At 52.4% G+C, this 18784-nt stretch overlaps 6 protein-coding genes across 6 annotated transcripts; 4 read left to right on the top strand and 2 right to left on the bottom strand.

Annotated features, from left to right (window-relative positions):
* Positions 1-865: 865 nt before the first annotated feature.
* KRP23_12489 (Xylose isomerase) lies at positions 866-2224 on the top strand (the record flags this gene model as incomplete). Its single annotated transcript, XM_067883113.1, has 1 exon — positions 866-2224. The coding sequence occupies one exon, from the start codon at positions 866-868 to the stop codon at positions 2222-2224; it is 1359 nt and encodes a 452-aa protein (XP_067739397.1).
* Positions 2225-2746: 522 nt separating this feature from the next.
* Positions 2747-4102, bottom strand: KRP23_12488 (uncharacterized protein; the record flags this gene model as incomplete). Its single annotated transcript, XM_067883112.1, has 1 exon — positions 2747-4102. One exon carries the CDS (start codon positions 4100-4102, stop codon positions 2747-2749), a length of 1356 nt encoding a protein of 451 aa, XP_067739396.1.
* A 6800-nt stretch (positions 4103-10902) lies between these two features.
* Positions 10903-11553, top strand: KRP23_12487 (uncharacterized protein; the record flags this gene model as incomplete). Its single annotated transcript, XM_067883111.1, has 1 exon — positions 10903-11553. The coding sequence occupies one exon, from the start codon at positions 10903-10905 to the stop codon at positions 11551-11553; it is 651 nt and encodes a 216-aa protein (XP_067739395.1).
* Positions 11554-12076: 523 nt separating this feature from the next.
* Positions 12077-13435, bottom strand: KRP23_12486 (Xylose isomerase; the record flags this gene model as incomplete). Its single annotated transcript, XM_067883110.1, has 1 exon — positions 12077-13435. The coding sequence occupies one exon, from the start codon at positions 13433-13435 to the stop codon at positions 12077-12079; it is 1359 nt and encodes a 452-aa protein (XP_067739394.1).
* A 1856-nt stretch (positions 13436-15291) lies between these two features.
* On the top strand, positions 15292-16544 carry KRP23_12485 (uncharacterized protein; the record flags this gene model as incomplete). The annotated part of the gene is made up of 2 exons (XM_067883109.1): positions 15292-15565; positions 16519-16544. The coding sequence occupies 2 exons, from the start codon at positions 15292-15294 to the stop codon at positions 16542-16544; spliced, it is 300 nt and encodes a 99-aa protein (XP_067739393.1).
* Positions 16545-16875: 331 nt separating this feature from the next.
* KRP23_12484 (uncharacterized protein) lies at positions 16876-18216 on the top strand (the record flags this gene model as incomplete). Its single annotated transcript, XM_067883108.1, has 1 exon — positions 16876-18216. One exon carries the CDS (start codon positions 16876-16878, stop codon positions 18214-18216), a length of 1341 nt encoding a protein of 446 aa, XP_067739392.1.
* Between the last annotated feature and the right edge of the window lie 568 nt (positions 18217-18784).

The raw sequence follows: 18784 nt of genomic DNA, 5'->3' as shown, positions 1-18784 counted from the left end.
GGAGGTACAGTCCGTCGCATAGAGGTCTCCTGGAAGAGTTCTGGAGGAGTTCTGGAGGAGTTCTGGAGTCGTAGAGTGGTGGTGGGCATTCATTTGAACGGCCAAGAGAAAGCGTAAGTCGATGAGATTGAGGGTCTGTAGATTTGGACGTATAGTAGACGTTTTAGGCGCTTCAACATGGATACACATTTTGAAATGGTCATAACTGTCCAACCACGAACATGCTCGTAGCCAGCGAAGCTGCTATCGAAAGGGCTTTCGCCAAAGATTGCACTGTGGTAGAAATTTGCAGCAGACTAGTAATGAAGGTTGAGATTTTCACTAACACATCTCGACGATGGACAGCGCCATACTACTGAAGGTTCGCCAAAGACAGGCAAGAGAACGCAGCAGCATGCTATTCAACTTCAACCACCTTTGCTGTTTAGTTAGAACATGAAGTCACCACCCCCGTGCCAATGTTGAGAGTGGCCGTCGCAATCATTTGCTGGTCATTGCATCCTCGACATGATTATCAAAGTCAAGCACAATCACGAGCAGCCGAACCAACTGGGCATCTACAGCACCTTGTGACCGCCAAGCCCAGTCAATTCAGACCGCGTTGACGACGCCTACTACATGTAACTTCCGTGCAGCTACCTGTACACTGCTGTGCTGTAGCATGCTCTTCGGGGTCGGTATCTTGGCCGCCAGCTTCAACGACCCCAAACTGATGACCATCTGAGCAGACGTTGAAGTTGCCAGTTAGTCAAAATCTCACCTCTGTGCCTCTGCTCATTCGTAAATTCGCCGAGCACCACCCAAGCGCCTCAGCGAGCACCCAAGGACTCGTCCAGTAAACCGACCCAAGCCAAGTCACTCGAAGATGGTGCAGCACCAAGTGAAAGAGTACTTCCCCAACGTGCCCAAGGTGACGTTCGAGGGCCAGAACGCCAAGAGCGCGCTCGCTTACCGCGAGTACAACGCGTCCGAGGTGATCTTGGGCAAGACCATGGAGGAGTGGTGCCGCTTCGCCGTGTGCTACTGGCACACGTTCGGCAACACGGGCGACGACCCGTTCGGCGGCGAGACGTACACGAACCGCAGCTGGAACGAGGCGCTAGAGAGTGCCAACCTGTCGCCCCGTGAGCGCCTGCTGGAGGCCGCCAAGTGCAAGGCCGACGCGGCGTTCGAGATGTTCACCAAGCTGGGCGTCAAGTTTTACACGTTCCACGACGTGGACCTGATCTCGGAGGGCGCGGACCTTACGGAGTCGCAGAGTCTGCTGGACGAGATCTCGGACTACCTGCTGGACAAGCAGAACCAGACGGGCGTCAAGTGTCTGTGGGGCACGACGAACCTGTTCGGGCACCGGCGCTTCATGAACGGCGCCAGCACGAACCCCGACATGAAGGTGTTTGCGCATGCGGCGGCGCGCGTGAAGAAAGCGATGGAGGTGACGCTCAAGCTGGGCGGGCAGAACTTTGTGTTCTGGGGCGGCCGCGAGGGCTTCCAGAGCATCCTGAACACGGACATGAAGGCGGAGCTGGACCACATGGCGGCCTTCTTCAAGCTCGTGGTGGCGTACAAGAAGGAGCTGGGCGCGACGTTCCAGTTCCTCATCGAGCCCAAGCCGCGCGAGCCCATGAAGCACCAGTACGACTACGACGCCGCCACGGTCCTGGCCTTTCTGTACAGCTACGGGCTGCAGCGCGACTTCAAGCTCAACATCGAGCCCAACCACACGACGCTCGCGGGCCACGACTACGAACACGACATCTACTACGCCGCGAGCTACGACATGCTGGGCTCTGTGGACTGCAACACGGGAGACCCGCTCGTGGGCTGGGACACGGACCAGTTCCTCATGGACGAGAGGAAGGCCGTGCTCGTGATGAACAAGATCGTCGAGATGGGCGGCCTCGCGCCTGGAGGCCTCAACTTCGACGCCAAGGTGCGTCGCGAGTCCACGGATCTCGAGGACCTCTTCATCGCGCACGTCGGCTCCATGGACTGCTTTGCGCGCGGCCTGCGCCAGGCGGCCAAGCTGCTGGACAAGAACGAGCTGCATCAGCTGCGGCAGCAGCGCTACGCCTCGTGGAAGAGCGCGCTGGGCGAGCGCATCGAGGACGGCAAAGCCACGCTGCAGGAGCTGGCGGCCTACGCCCAGGAGGCGGGCGAGCCCGACCACGTGTCTGGCAAACAGGAGCTGGCCGAGCTGCTGCTCTTCCGAGGCGTGCACTAAGTGTCAACGTGGCGAGCACCACTTGCAAGTTGCAAGTTGCAAGTTGCAACTGCCGTGATGAGCGTCGACTGTGGTGATGTAGGAGCAAGTGATCATAGCGCAGGAGGCAGATCAGTGCATCGTAATAGTGTGTGTCCTACGAAATGAAGTGAGGCTTTGATGCATGGGACGCGCACGGTCTCATATCCACCTACATGTTAGCCTTCGCATCGGTGGCATACGGGCTGGACTTTGAGGAGGACGAGATTGTGCGCATCGGCTTCCTTAACGACGACGCAGAGGAAAAGCTGGACCAGTATCTGGAGCGGTTCGATGTCGTGCTCACAAAGGACTCCAGCTTGCTCCCGGTGGAGCTTCTGCTGATCTTCGACGATTAGCCTTGTGTGGGTCACCGCAGTTAGGCTATCATCAATGGATGGTTTGTTCACGTAGAAATCTTTGTCACCACGTAACACTAGTAGTAATACTGGTACGGTAGAAACCACAGCGTGCCAAACTACCAACGTACATACAACGGTTAAACTATTTTACAAGCCCCTTTTCAGTTCGAGGCTGACGCTCCGGGCTCACAGACAACTTCACATTATCTGATTCAGATGATTCATCCGTCTCAGTATCGCTGTGCTCCAAGATTTTCTTGTGTTCATACGATGCAAGTCGTGTAAACACAATCGACAGCCGCTGGGCTAGTAACTGCGACGGGTACTCCACCAAATAGTACGACGCCGTCGCCAACAGAATCACCAGACCGAACACGGAAAACGTCTTGTCGTAGTAGTTCGTCTCCTCCTCAATCGGTGGCGTGTAAATCACGAACACATGCAGCAGATAGACGGAGAAACTGATCTTGCCCATGTAGCGCAGCACGACCCACTCGAAGACCTGCGATACTGTGGACGGCAGGATCATCTCCACCACGATGAGCAGCGACAGCTTCACGCTCGTGAACGGCATGATGTAGCTGGTGGCAGGTGGCAGCGGTATGCCCAACCAGTCAAAGAAGAGACCGCGGAAGACGACGCTGAGGTAGGCTGCGATCAAGACAGCCTCGATGATACGAAGTCCAACGATGTGCATTGTGCAGAACTTGAACCCGGTGGCTTTGATCCACGCGTCAAGCTTCACGAAGATGACAGCGGCCATGGAGCCCGCGATGAACGTCGGCAGGTGCATACTCAGAGGCTGTTTGTAGTAGTTGTTTCGCGTTGTGTACAGGCCTTCGTGGATCACCCAGACGTACAGCGGAACGAAGGACATCCACCAGAAACGACCGAGCTTGAGCACGGCTAGCACGAACGCCGGCAGGATGAAGTAGTACGAGATCTCCAGAGGCAGCGTCCACATCAAGAAGTGTCGGTGTTCCGGATGAAAAGTGAGCGTCTGGAACAGGTTGAAGTCTTCGGGTTGACTCACCTTATAGTATCGGTTCTTGTACTCGAACGGCATGAGCCACAGGGAGATGGCCACCAACGCGAAGAGCGGGTACACTCGGAAGAATCGCTTGGAGAAGTAGTCGGCTAGCGTGTACCCCCACTTGCGGTAGGACACCTTCTCCGCGAACATCTTGATGCTCTTCTTCATGAAGATCATGGTGAGCAGAAAGGAGGAGAGCACGAAGAAGGCGTCGACGCCGACGGCGCCCATGAAGATGTCGTGCATGTACCTGGTGTGCTGCGTGACGACAAATATGACGGCGGCGCCGCGGATACCGTCGAGGAACAGGACCTTCGCGGCAGGTGACGAGCGAGTTTGAAGAACCTTATCCTCCGGAGATTCCTGGTGAGCACTAGAGAGCTGCATCTCTTGGGTCTTTTCCTGGGCATTGCCGTCCTCAACGATCCGAATACGGATGACGTTTTCTGCCTTCGATCCCAGCATTTGCTTGCAGTGTATCGAACGTGCTTCACTGGAAGTTTTGGCTGAACGTGGCAAGTCGAAGAATGCGCGATGGAAATACTTCGTGGCCTAGAGGATAGCCTCCAATGCACGCCTTAATCAATTTCCTTAGTATCGCTCTACGTGGGAGAATACAACGAATTTAGCCCGGTTTTTGGGTGTGGAGTGGCGGGTTCGTCGCAGGAGCTCTAATTCTCAAGTGAACTTCTTCTCCACTTGCCTCCTACCTCGTCCGTTACGCTTGAGTGGCGCGTTGGTTTCCTAAATCCGTGCGATCCGGAAAATATCGTTTCTGCCTGCTCGTCGCTGCCTTTAGCACCCATACGCCAGACTGAAACGCAGCATTTTACGAGCATCAATGGGGGCTGGTATGATTTGCTTCACCGTCCGCCGGGCTTGGATTGGATCCGAAACAGTAACCAGTTGCTGCAAGGGCGACATGGCATTGGAAAATGCAATTGTTGGGCAATACACAAAATTATTAGTTGAATTAGTGGAGCGATTCCCGCAGCCTTTTGAACTGGTTCAGATCCATGATTTGCCCTACCACATACATAGAAAAACCGTTTTATTCTTCAAGTGTTTAAAGTCTGATCTTCTATAGGAAAAAACACATAAACATCAAATAGAAGGCCACCTTACCACCGTAAGTGTTTAAAGTCTGAAAGAGCCCCCCCCCCCCTTCTTTCAGATCATGGATCTGGGTTTTGGCAGAATAAACCTGCGAACATGGATAATATGAACTCAATTAAGCGCTCTACCTGTCAATCTTAATAACTTCAACTAACAAGCCACACTCTTTTTCCGCATCAAGGTCTGTCCCGCATCAAGCTCAAGACTCCAGACTGCCCACCACGGATGCGGAGGAGGACACAGAGGCCGGGCGACAGCAGCGGAGCGAGCAGGAGCTGGGAATTCTCAACTTGGAGGCGCGTAGAAGAACCTATTCAAGCCTTTGAGCTGTTATCACCAACCACAAGCATCATGACAAGGCGCGGGAAGGTCGCAGTGTCGAGAATTACAGCCCCCACGATGTGGACGCCCTCCTGGAATTCATTGGTGATGTTCTGCCGACGGGCGCGAATGAATGGGAGTCAGTGCGACACAGCTATGAAGACTACGCGGTTGAAACCAACCGCGCAGAGCGCGAACTGGTGTCGCTCAAGAAGACATTTCAAGCGTTACTAAACGTCAAGAAGTCAACGGGGGATCCAAGGTGCCCTGAAAATGTCCGGGTGGCCCGTCAGATCCAGCGCCGGATCGAAGAAAAGGTGTCTATGGAGAACGACGTTGGCGAAGAAAGAGCTTTGAGCAATGAAGAGGACAGCCACTCGACAGCATCCCACGCTCCTCTAGCGTTAGGTGAAAATGAAGGTGACAACTCATGCCGTTGCCTGTTTGCACCGTACCTGAGTTCAAAGAGCGAAAGCAAGTAGTGAAAGCAGCTAACATCAAATCCGGTCGTAGTGATAAATGCTCTGCCATTTCCAGCACCGTAAATCGCCTCCCATGCCGTTTCATATCATGGCTCGGGGTGGAGGTCGGCTCTCGCGAGGTAGTATTGGCCGCGCTAACGATCACGCCTCTCCCTGGGCTTCGGCGGTGAGTGCAAGCATCAGAATGAGCATAATAATCTCGTCGTTGCCCTCGTAACTCTATTGCTATGGATGCGGAACAAAGTGCGGGGCGATCATTGTCAGCTGTAATGACATATCGAGCGGGGCCAACTGGAGCGGGCACATGTCCTACGACAGCTCTTCACCGACGACCACGGAAGCGGAACACCTAGGGCTCCTCATGGGACTCAAGGCGTGCGAGAAGACGCGGTACTGGCCGCTATGGGTGGTGAGCACGAACAAGATGCTGATTGCACAGCATCGACAACGCAAGCCCCCAAAGGCACGGCATCTAACACAAATCTACTGGAGGAGTCGGCGCATCGTGGATCGGCTCCGGGAAGTAGAATGGCTACACCACGCCAAAGAAGCCAACCGTATGGCGATGGAGCTGACAAACACAGCGCTCGAAAGCAGAACGAGCGTACAACAGTACACGGCTGACACGGGCACCGATTCAGGGCAATGGAGGAAGGTACTCTGCCATCTAGATGGAGACATGATACAATGGAAAACACACGAGGACAACGCGGCGCAAGCGGACGTCGTGGCCGACAGTCAGTAAGGACACCGGCACGTAACGGGGAAGCGTAAGCTAGGACCTGGAGAAGGCTAACTACCGACATAGGGGCGATGGTTAGAACGGACATAGGAAGTCGTTAGCACCACTAAGTGACATCAATGTACCTCACTGAAAAACTGAAACTGATGCGGAACAAAGTGCTGTGGGTGGGCACGTACTTTTCTAAATCTGTGCGCACCAGCTACACCTATGTTTTGGCGTCCCAGAATAGCTGCGGGAATCGCTCCAGTATAATGGTTCCGGCCAGTCTTAAGGGAACTCTACATGAACTGGAAAATAAGTGTATTAAGTCCGGTCTCTTTACAAGAACTCAAGCTGACCAAGAGAACCCACACCTAGACATACTAAGAAGAAAAACGTTCGCGTAGACGTGCTTGCGTCACTTCACATTCATTTTTGGTACCGAAGTAATACGTTCACTTTTTAAGAGCCTATAAAAGCATGTATGATGGTGAATTTGCACGCTCAGAGTATTAGAGACGCACACACTTGAAAAACTTGGAAGCACACATCACTACGCTTGGAGAGCTCCAAAGTAGGATGCAAACAGTTTAAAAAATAGTACTACTGTAGTATTATTTATCGTGTGCCCTTACGTATGTGTGTGTGACGATGAGCAGCAAAATGCGACCTAGGGCTACGATTTTGACTGAGTTCGCTACTATCCCGTCCCGAACCAGCGCATATGTTGCGAAGTCAGCGCTCTGCATCGCATTAGTCACGCCTCCATGACTAGAATACATGTACATTTCTTCACAATAACTGACACTTAATTTTACTAATGCGAAACGACTGCGCTGGCGACCTCGTCGGCGAGAGGAACTACGCAAAAGAACTGCCTCGCTTGAAGCTGCGGCTCCAGTGCATAATTGCTCAGTGAGCCACGGTATGAGCTTTTCACCCCTTTGAGGTACTGAAATCGCCTTCAACAGTGTGTGTGCCGGGAGGAATCGAAGTCAAGTCCAGCACGAACGATGTCAAGGTGCTGAACGCCTTGCCTGTATCTAAGACCCCCCAAGCATCAACTGCTCCGGACCTTTCGGTTCTCCCACGGCCGTTTTGAACCGAGTTCTCCAATTTCTGTTTGATCTGCACATACTGCCTCCAAATCTTACTACACGCAGCTGTGCCGAAGTGCTCCATCAGCTTGTTACCGTGCACCAAAACAAGCTCTCAGAGCTTGACTCGTTGCCATTAATGACGGTTTTGGGTATGATGGGTACCGCCGCCACAACCTCGCTGTTTACTTCGATCTGAATGCTCTGAACGCCACTGATGAAGGCGACTACAGAGTTGGATAACCCGACAGCAAGGCGAAGACGCTCGTCTTTGATCAACCCTGGCGACCACATGGACATCGACGGTCTTGGCCACCAATTTCCTGCTCCTTGTTTGACGAGTGCAAGAATGCCACAATGGCCCATGACTTTGACAAACTGGATGCCCAGGTGGTACGCGATGGCGCCGTTCGTATTGCAGTACTTGGAATGATATGTGTCCACACGGTGGAGGCAGTAGACGTCCGTGCCGTTGATGCACTCTTTGCAGGGATCGTCCTGAACTAGTTGAGAGACACACACGTCGACGCCCACGCGATTGCCCACCTTTATTCCTTGCTCTGCTCGCCGACCAGCGTCGCCTCGCCGACAATCGCCTGACCCACCACTCACAGATACATGGGATGCCCACAACCACGCTTTCGATAGTGTGCAAGTAGACGAAGCCATGCTTCCCAGCGCGTACAGCTTGATAAAGAACCGTTAATTTCGTTAGTTCAATCGAAACACAAACATAGTTCCAGTTGTGCGCACCTCACCGCGTCGTGGAGCATGGCCAAGAAGCGGGTATACGAGAGAAACTCCGCGTCCCCGTTCTGCGAGGCGACCACGCATTCGCCGCTCATCTTCTACGGTTTTGAGTAGCTCTAGTATCGCCCGATACTTCTTTTTGACTAGGCACCTTCAAAATCCCAATTAGGTTTTAGTACTTTCTTGTAACATAATGCCTAGTTGTATTAATAGGAAGCTTGACAATCAGGGTTTGGTAGTAGACCGCAGAAGTAGTAGCGATAGTAGTGATATTATCACTAATAATATTACTACTACTATAGTAGTCGTGGTTGGTCCACGAGTAGTGCTAGTTGAATAGTAGCGAAAAACAATGTCAATAGTAGTGCTAACAGCACTACCAGCATTTTCAAGTTGCCCAAGATCTAGAAAGGACACGTGATTGAGTGGCCCTCCGCCCTCTCCCTCCTGCACGCGTCTTTTGGTATCGCTTATTTCTCAATTCTCCACACCCCTGCAACACACACGATGAGGTGTGTGAAGCTTGACTGCCGTTATTAAGGTGTGCCGGAGACTTCTCCTTGTACCGTGTGCAGACGTATGGTGCGCCACTTGTGCAGCAATGAACTCTGCACAAAAGCAGAGCAATCTAAAAATGGTAATACTGTTCGTGACCTCATCGCGGCTTTGTTGTCTGTACTAATAGGATTTACCTGCCGATTCTACAGTCGCGCCTACGAACTCGACCGATCCAAGTTGGGACTTGATTCACCAACTCGGTGAGGCATTCCCGTACAAGAGCAAGAGGTTCACGCACGTTTGTTGTCCGCGGAGACGAAGATCTGGAAGGACTTTCTTTGTCGAGCCAGCAACTCTACAAACGCAAAGACGCACCTAGTAGTCAGCCACAAAGATCATGAAGTGGCTATATAAGATCAGCAGCGTAGACTAAAGCGGGTCGATCGTCACATGATGCCGGTAAACACCAGAAATAATGTGAAGCGCTAAGCGACCTCGAGTGAGCTAAATTCACGATAAGAACAGCCTATCAAGCGTAAAAATCTGGGGAAGGCTTGAGTAACCCAAGAACAGATCTCAGGCCACATTGCGCGATGGATGATTTGTGATGGCGTGTGTTTCGGTTGCTACTTTGCTACTCATCTCACTCCATATCTTTGTTTGCCAGGATTGCCGCACAACATCGTGCAGACTCCAATCGTTCGTGGTTTCCTCGTCGGGGTCACTGAGAACCCGAGCGGTACTGTGCCAGCCGTCAAGACGTACAACAAGACACTTGACAATCACTACGGCTAGTTCGCAAACGACGCTTCCGAGATTTTGTCGAGGAGTTCAAAGAGCTGGATGAAACCCCATTCATGACACTTATGGACAAATATCAGTAGTAATAGCATTGCTGGCGCTTCTTGCAGCTTTATCGACCATGAATGACATCCTCGGCGACTCGCCATTCTCGCGGAGGTAAAACAAAAACGACGGACACAGTTCTGAGGAGGTAGAAGATGTGTTAGACGCGCAATTGAAGGCCCGCTATTGTTTGGATGTTCGCAAAATGGCCCGTTCCACAATCTCGGACACGGCGACAGCAGCCCGAAAAGTTTCAAGACAGTTCGACTCAACTTTGCAAACCGATTGTGCAATGCACGCACTCAACCTCTGCATCGGTTACGGTATTGGTCTGAAGGGAAACAGGCGCGACAAGTATAAGACAGACGCAAGGACAAAGCTCTTCATCACAAAGAGGGTAGTCGTGATCCAGGGTGGGGCATTTCCCGAGGTGCAGTTATTCGGAAGCTATGCAATCCCAATAACTTCTTCGCGTCAAGTTCATCACTGGAGCGTGTTGCTCGTCTCCGTGTCGTCCAAACGTTCCACAAGCTGTCTCCGTTAGCAGCTCGGAATAACATCGATGTCCGAGTTGCATCTACAATCAAGTTGTTCTGGCGCTCAATTATCAACTACCCTGCATTCCAGACGTGCTTTTACAACGCGAACGTAGCAATAAGCCAGAAAAACGACTTTACCTGTATTACACGAGCTGAGTGGGAGCTAGTGGTTCAAAGGAGGCAGTGATGTAACGTATAGCGGAACTAGCTCTGGTGGAGTCTCAATCGGCAACCATGCTGTCGTCTACTACGCACGTGCTGCTGCGCGTGGCCTCTTCTCGTATGAATTCGTACAAGTTCCCTTACTACTTTTGAACGGCGCTATAATGAGTCAGTTTAGACCCACTACTTTAGCTTACACGTGCGCGCACGTGTATGAGTATTTAACTTAGATTAAGTATACTTGTATCCACAAGTAGACTTAAACCTAAATAAAGGGACTGAACGATAGCTTTGGTGCTAAATGAGAACTGTATTGATTGTAAATGGGGTTCCTCCTAAAGTTGATATCTCTAATGAGGAGTTCTGCCATCGTATGGCTGACAGAATCCCTATCTAATGAATGACTCTCATTGGTAGAAAGCAACATCTTTCTACCAGTAACATCTCTTTGATATGAATGTGGACCAGGTTAACCTGGATGTAGCCATTAGTGCGTGTTGCACAAAGGTAGGATGTGAACCGAATATGTAGCCCCGCTACACTATCCCCCTTGTTAGGGCTGGATGTTCCAGTCCCGACACATCAATCCAGAATTTCTTCGGGAGGGCACCCACTCATTCTCAAATGTGCACACCAACGATGTTTTCGACTAAAACGCCGGTTGCTTCGGCAGCAACAAGTGCTATCGTCGCTTCAATGATGCGACAATTACTACAAACAGCCTCTGAGTATGCACCTGCCGACGTTCATCGCGGGCTCCATGGCCGCTGTTATCTTCGTGAAGCTTGACGCGTGGATCAAGGCCACCGGGTTCAAGTTCCGCACAATGCACGTCGTCGGACTTCGTATCATCGAGGCTGTCTTGATCGCAGCCTACCTCAGCGTCGTCTTCCGCGGTCTCTTCTTTGACTGGTTGGGCATACCGCTGCCACCTGCCACCAGCTACATCATGCCGTTCACGAGCGTGAAGCTGTCGCTGCTCATCGTGGTGGAGATGATCCTGCCGTCCACAGTATCGCAGGTCTTCGAGTGGGTCGTGCTGCGCTACATGGGCAAGATCAGTTTCTCCGTCTATCTGCTGCATGTGTTCGTGATTTACACGCCACCGATTGAGGAGGAGACGAACTACTACGACAAGACGTTTTCCGTGTTCGGGCTGGTGATTCTGTTGGCGACGGCGTCGTACTATTTGGTGGAGTACCCGTCGCAGTTACTAGCCCAGCAGCTGTCGACTGTGTTTACACGACTTGCATCGTATGAGCACAAGAAAATCTTGGAGCACAGCGATACTGAGACGGATGAATCATCTGAATCAGATAATGTGAAGTTGTCTGTGAGCCCGGAGCGTCAGCCTCGAACTGAAAAGGGGCTTGTAAAATAGTTTAACCGTTGTATGTACGTTGGTAGTATTGGCAAGCTGTGGTTTCTACCGTACCAGTATTACTACTAGTGTTACGTGGTGACAAAGATTTCTTCGTGAACAAACCATCCATTGATGATAGCCTAACTGCGGTGACCCACACAAGGCTAATCGTCGAAGATCAGCAGAAGCTCCACCGGGAGCAAGCTGGAGTCCTTTGTGAGCACGACATCGAACCGCTCCAGATACTGGTCCAGCTTTTCCTCTGCGTCATCGTTAAGGAAGCCGATGCGCACAATCTCGTCCTCCTCAAAGTCCAGCCCGTATGCCACCGATGCGAAGGCTAACATGTAGGTGGATATGAGACCGTGCGCGTCCCATGCATCAAAGCCTCACTTCATTTCGTAGGACACACACTATTACGATGCACTGATCTGCCTCCTGCGCTATGATCACTTGCTCCTACATCACCACAGTCGACGCTCATCACGGCAGTTGCAACTTGCAACTTGCAACTTGCAAGTGGTGCTCGCCACGTTGACACTTAGTGCACGCCTCGGAAGAGCAGCAGCTCGGCCAGCTCCTGTTTGCCAGACACGTGGTCGGGCTCGCCCGCCTCCTGGGCGTAGGCCGCCAGCTCCTGCAGCGTGGCTTTGCCGTCCTCGATGCGCTCGCCCAGCGCGCTCTTCCACGAGGCGTAGCGCTGCTGCCGCAGCTGATGCAGCTCGTTCTTGTCCAGCAGCTTGGCCGCCTGGCGCAGGCCGCGCGCAAAGCAGTCCATGGAGCCGACGTGCGCGATGAAGAGGTCCTCGAGATCCGTGGACTCGCGACGCACCTTGGCGTCGAAGTTGAGGCCTCCAGGCGCGAGGCCGCCCATCTCGACGATCTTGTTCATCACGAGCACGGCCTTCCTCTCGTCCATGAGGAACTGGTCCGTGTCCCAGCCCACGAGCGGGTCTCCCGTGTTGCAGTCCACAGAGCCCAGCATGTCGTAGCTCGCGGCGTAGTAGATGTCGTGTTCGTAGTCGTGGCCCGCGAGCGTCGTGTGGTTGGGCTCGATGTTGAGCTTGAAGTCGCGCTGCAGCCCGTAGCTGTGCAGAAAGGCCAGGACCGTGGCGGCGTCGTAGTCGTACTGGTGCTTCATGGGCTCGCGCGGCTTGGGCTCGATGAGGAACTGGAACGTCGCGCCCAGCTCCTTCTTGTACGCCACCACGAGCTTGAAGAAGGCCGCCATGTGGTCCAGCTCCGCCTTCATGTCCGTGTTCAGGATGCTCTGGAAGCCCTCGCGGCCGCCCCAGAACACAAAGTTCTGCCCGCCCAGCTTGAGCGTCACCTCCATCGCTTTCTTCACGCGCGCCGCCGCATGCGCAAACACCTTCATGTCGGGGTTCGTGCTGGCGCCGTTCATGAAGCGCCGGTGCCCGAACAGGTTCGTCGTGCCCCACAGACACTTGACGCCCGTCTGGTTCTGCTTGTCCAGCAGGTAGTCCGAGATCTCGTCCAGCAGACTCTGCGACTCCGCAAGGTCCGCGCCCTCCGAGATCAGGTCCACGTCGTGGAACGTGTAAAACTTGACGCCCAGCTTGGTGAACATCTCGAACGCCGCGTCGGCCTTGCACTTGGCGGCCTCCAGCAGGCGCTCACGGGGCGAAAGGTTGGCACTCTCTAGCGCCTCGTTCCAGCTGCGGTTCGTGTACGTCTCGCCGCCGAACGGGTCGTCGCCCGTGTTGCCGAACGTGTGCCAGTAGCACACGGCGAAGCGGCACCACTCCTCCATGGTCTTGCCCAAGATCACCTCGGACGCGTTGTACTCGCGGTAAGCGAGCGCGCTCTTGGCGTTCTGGCCCTCGAACGTCACCTTGGGCACGTTGGGGAAGTACTCTTTCACTTGGTGCTGCACCATCTTCGAGTGACTTGGCTTGGGTCGGTTTACTGGACGAGTCCTTGGGTGCTCGCTGAGGCGCTTGACTGGTGCTCGGCGAATTTGCGAATGAGCAGAGGCGCAGAGGTGAGATTTTGACTAACTGGCAACTTCAACGTCTGCTCAGATGGTCATCAGTTTGGGGTCGTTGAAGCTGGCGGCCAAGATACCGACCCCGAAGAGCATGCTACAGCACAGCAGTGTACAGGTAGCTGCACGGAAGTTACATGTAGTAGGCGTCGTCAACGCGGTCTGAATTGACTGGGTTTGGCGGTCACAAGGTGCTGTAGATGCCCAGTTGGTTCGGCTGCTCGTGATTGTGCTTGACTTTGATAATCATGTCGAGGATGCAATGACCAGCAAATGATTGCGACGGCCACTCTCAACATTGGCACGGGGGTGGTGACTTCATGTTCTAACTAAACAGCAAAGGTGGTTGAAGTTGAATAGCATGCTGCTGCGTTCTCTTGCCTTTCTTTGGCGAACCTTCAGTAGTATGGCGCTGTCCATCGTCGAGATGTGTTGGTGAAAATCTCAACCTTCCTTACTAGTCTGCTGCAAGTTTCTACCACAGTGCAATCTTTGGCGAAAGCCCTTTCGATAGCAGCTTCGCTGGCTACGAGCACGTCATGGTTGAACAGTTATGACCATTTCAAAACGTGTACCCATGTTGAAGCGCCTAAAACGTCTACTATACGTCCAAACCTACAGACCCTCAATCTCATCGACTTACGCTTATCTTGGCCGTTCAAATGAATGCCCACCACCACTCTACGACTCCAGAACTCCTCCAGAACTCCTCCAGGAGACCTCTATGAGACTGACTGTACCTCCTAATACTTTGCCTTGGAGTGGCCGTTGCTCTTTGCGTTTACGACAATTGTCTCAACGCTAGACACGTGCAATGCGAGCTCGTCGGCTACACAGACATCGTGCGGTTCGCGCGAGTGCTCCTTCCTGAGGCAAGTAGTCGAGTGTTAGACGTTATGAAGTAACTGTAGCACGTTTAGCATTGCCGATAATGGTGGACGTTGATTTTTGGGGAACTAATTTTGGGTGAGGGTCGATATGTAGAAGACCAATAGCTTTGTGGTTTGTTGTCCGCGATCTGCAGAGACTCTGTCTCTCTGCATGCTCTAATGTGTAGGAGTCATTGGCTCGCATCACTGCGTGTGTGCATTGTAGCTGATCAATTGATTGTTATAATAACCGGAGTGCACGAAGAGACGAGTGCAGCTGCAATTATAATACTTTCGAATCGCAGTGGGTCGGCACATTAGCATTACATAAATAAGATTGTGATACCTGTACAAAACAAAAACCAACGTTTGCTCATGCAAAAAAAAAACATAAACATCAAATACTAGTAGAAGGCCACCTTACCACCACGTTTGCTCATGCAACAGGAGTCATAATGCAAATGCATATACTGCACATTGAATCAAACAGTGAGGGGCTCGGGGCCTAGCCTTCGGATTCATGCGCAAGTTTCAGGCAGATAAAGTACGACCGCCGACGTGAAAACCAAATGCATATACCTTTGGATGTCGGTGGCACTAAAGTACTTCGAAGTACTTCAAAGTATATTACACTTTATATAGAATTTCCACTCCTACATTGTACGCACGCGTGGTAGCCAGCTCGTACGCATTGCATGTACTAGTACAGACTGCCACTGGCAGTACGATCTTACGAAGCCGTACCTATTTGATCAGAAAACAAGCAACAGTTTTTTGTTTTTACATAAAACATGGTTAGAGTCGTTTTAGGATTTGAATTTCAGACCAGCTCCCACCACGACACACGAGCATCCACCTCACACTGCACAACAATCTGGCATGGGCAAGGAGCGCTTCACCCGCAGTCCGTTCGGCGAGCTGCAACTATCGGATGCTGATAAGATTTCTCTCAAGGACTTCGCCTGCAACTTCTTCGAGACCCAGCTCATCAAATACGAAGAGTTTATCGCCGACGGTTGTCCGAAAGTCAACGGGCGGGAGTGGAAAAAGCTGAAGTCGACGGAAGGCACGCGCGTGTACGTCGAGCGCAAGCCAACTACTGAGTACCCGGCGCTGCTAATGACCGGCACCACGTGGGGCACAGTGGACGATTGTATGTTTGGGGCTGTGGCGCCGACGATCGAGTCGATGCGTATTAAGGCCGCGTACGTCAACGATATGAACGGTGGATCCGTGCTAGCGGTTCTCGAGAAACCGACAGTAGATGAGCCCTTCCGATCATTGACAGTCAGGTGGATTGAAATGGATCTTCCCTTTGCTTCCACGCCCTTCGTCAAGAAACGCGACTACGTCTTCGTCGAGTACATGAATACCGTGCAGCTATCCAACGGAGAGCGCATCGGTTGCCAAATCTACCACTCGGTCAGTTTCCCGCAAACAAACGAGCTTCCTGGTCGAACACGAGCAAACATGACAGTGTGCGGCATCTTCCGACAGATTGGCCCTGATCTTGTCGAGGCGTACGGTTCGGGTATCATGGATCCTTCAGGGTCACTGGTCAAGAAGCTTGTGGTACCTGGGATGGCGACAGGCTATCTTACGACCCTCAAGTATGCACACTGCAGTGAGATGAAGAAGATCACGTGGCTGCTGCGGAAGCGCCACGCCGAGTTGAAGGAATCAGGCGACCCCAACCGACCGCCCATCTGCGTAACATGCACTGCCTCCGTCAAGGACGACGGTCGCAAAACCAAAGCGAAAGCATGCAAGTTGTGCGGTGGGTACGTATGCAGTTCATGCCGAATCCAGCGCAAGTTGGCGGTTATCGGCATCGGTGGCTTCCTAGAGAAGCACAAGGTGAGGTTTTGTGGTAGCTGTCTGCAGCAAGTCAGAATGTCGAGTCCGTTGGAAATCGCGAAGGAGTATGCCTCGGGCTCTGTTAACCAAACGATCTCGTATGTCAACGTCGTTTCGTCGCTATCCAGCTCGATGTCCGACTGACAGCAAGCTAAACTAGACGCCGTTTTGCTGTCTTTTTAACGACGTCTCGTGTGAGAACTGCTGATGTATTCAAGTGAAAGATGCTAAACGGTTAAATTGGTGAAGCTTTCACGCGATCCGGTGCGCGCTAGCTATTAGCTTAATAGGCATTTGTGTGACTAAAGTGAGCGATCTTTGGGGTGATAGGACAGGTACAGGGAATCCGTCATTGCAATGCTGAACGGGAACTCGAATTACTGGTTACAGATTCTAGCTGACATGGCTATTACGCATTGATTACTGTTTTGCTTTCTTACAATCTTACACCGGATGCTCTGAGGTTTTACCGGTACTCATCTCACGAGACCACTATTGAACTGGTGGCTACTCATATCACTTCCAAAGTTTGGAGCTTCATCCCGTCGCAGTTGTGTTTGGAAGGCTGGCCTCAGCGGAAAGATCCCCACCAGCAACATCAATTCAATGACTGTACAGCAAGACACGGACATCGTCCGCATTGAAATGGTCGAAGACGTCAGTGTATTGAAAGACGCTTCGCTTCAGGGAAGGAACGCAGACCTGAGGGGCTCCGATGAAAACCAGGGACTTCCACGCAGCAATCCAACTGAACCTCGCTTGTCACCTGCCGCGAAGGTCCTGTTCCTCGACGGTATCCGCGGCGCCGCCGTCATATTTGTCGTCACGCAGCACACCAGGTACATGCACGACATCTTCATGGGCGCCGTCGGCGTCGACGCCTTCTTCGTGCTCTCCTCCTTTCTGCTCACCATGATCTTCATGAAGAAGAGCATCAAGATGTTCGCGGAGAAGGTGTCCTACCGCGAGTGGGGGTACACGCTAGCCGACTACTTCTCCAAGCGATTCTTCCGAGTGTACCCGCTCTTCGCGTTGGTGGCCATCTCCCTGTGGCTCATGCCGTTCGAGTACAAGAACCGATACTATAAGGTGAGTCAACCCGAAGACTTCAACCTGTTCCAGACGCTCACTTTTCATCCGGAACACCGACACTTCTTGATGTGGACGCTGCCTCTGGAGATCTCGTACTACTTCATCCTGCCGGCGTTCGTGCTAGCCGTGCTCAAGCTCGGTCGTTTCTGGTGGATGTCCTTCGTTCCGCTGTACGTATGGGTGATCCACGAAGGCCTGTACACAACGCGAAACAACTACTACAAACAGCCTCTGAGTATGCACCTGCCGACGTTCATCGCGGGCTCCATGGCCGCTGTCATCTTCGTGAAGCTTGACGCGTGGATCAAAGCCACCGGGTTCAAGTTCCGCACAATGCACGTCGTCGGACTTCGTATCATCGAGGCTGTCTTGATCGCAGCCTACCTCAGCGTCGTCTTCCGCGGTCTCTTCTTTGACTGGTTGGGCATACCGCTGCCACCTGCCACCAGCTACATCATGCCGTTCACGAGCGTGAAGCTGTCGCTGCTCATCGTGGTGGAGATGATCCTGCCGTCCACAGTATCGCAGGTCTTCGAGTGGGTCGTGCTGCGCTACATGGGCAAGATCAGTTTCTCCGTCTATCTGCTGCATGTGTTCGTGATTTACACGCCATCGATTGAGGAGGAGACGAACTACTACGACAAGACGTTTTCCGTGTTCGGGCTGGTGATTCTGTTGGCGACGGCGTCGTACTACTTGATGGAGTACCCGTCGCAGTTACTAGCCCAGCGGCTGTCGACTGTGTTTACACGACTTGCATCGTATGAGCACGAGAAAATCGTGGAGAAGAGCGACACTGAGGACTCAGATGAAGCGGATACAACTAAGTCTACCGCAAATCTGCTTGTTCGCTAAATACAAAACACTTCGAATATGGAAACGAAGGTTCAGGCTTCGCTGTAAGAGTCAATTCTTCAAGAATTGATCGTTGGTATCCATTAGTGTACTCCACAGACACATTTGTGATTTTTACTAGACACTACCCAACAATAAGTGGTGTTTACAAACGTGTTAGTATGGTTGTGCTTCTGCAACTCTAAAAAAACAGCTACGAGGTAGTCATTTCTACTGGTGGTGGTGCGATGGGCATAAGTGGTACAATTGGAAACAAAACGGAAGAAGAAATGCGTGCAAGACAGCGCTAAATTGAGCTGACTGGTGGCGGTCCTGCACGGGCTCTTGCCAGCCTGTCACTGTGCGGACCAAACGAGCCGAGGGCAAGCTCTAGCAAGCACCAATGACAAGCACCAATGAGTACTATTATGAACCGTACTCGATCCGAGACGGCCTGCGCACCGCGTGGGAAAAAGAAAACTAAATGCATTTAGTGTTAGCTGCTCGACTCTCTCAACTCCAACCAACACTCACGGGTCAAACCCGCTATCAAATGCAACGGCCTGTCCTGCTGATTCATTCTAATAAG

The sequence above is a fragment of the Phytophthora ramorum genome (genome assembly GCF_020800215.1).
Source record: "Phytophthora ramorum isolate Pr-102 chromosome Unknown Phyram_PR-102_s0015, whole genome shotgun sequence".
NCBI classification, from domain to species: domain Eukaryota; phylum Oomycota; class Peronosporomycetes; order Peronosporales; family Peronosporaceae; genus Phytophthora; species Phytophthora ramorum.
This window is presented reverse-complemented; position numbering and strand designations above follow the sequence as displayed.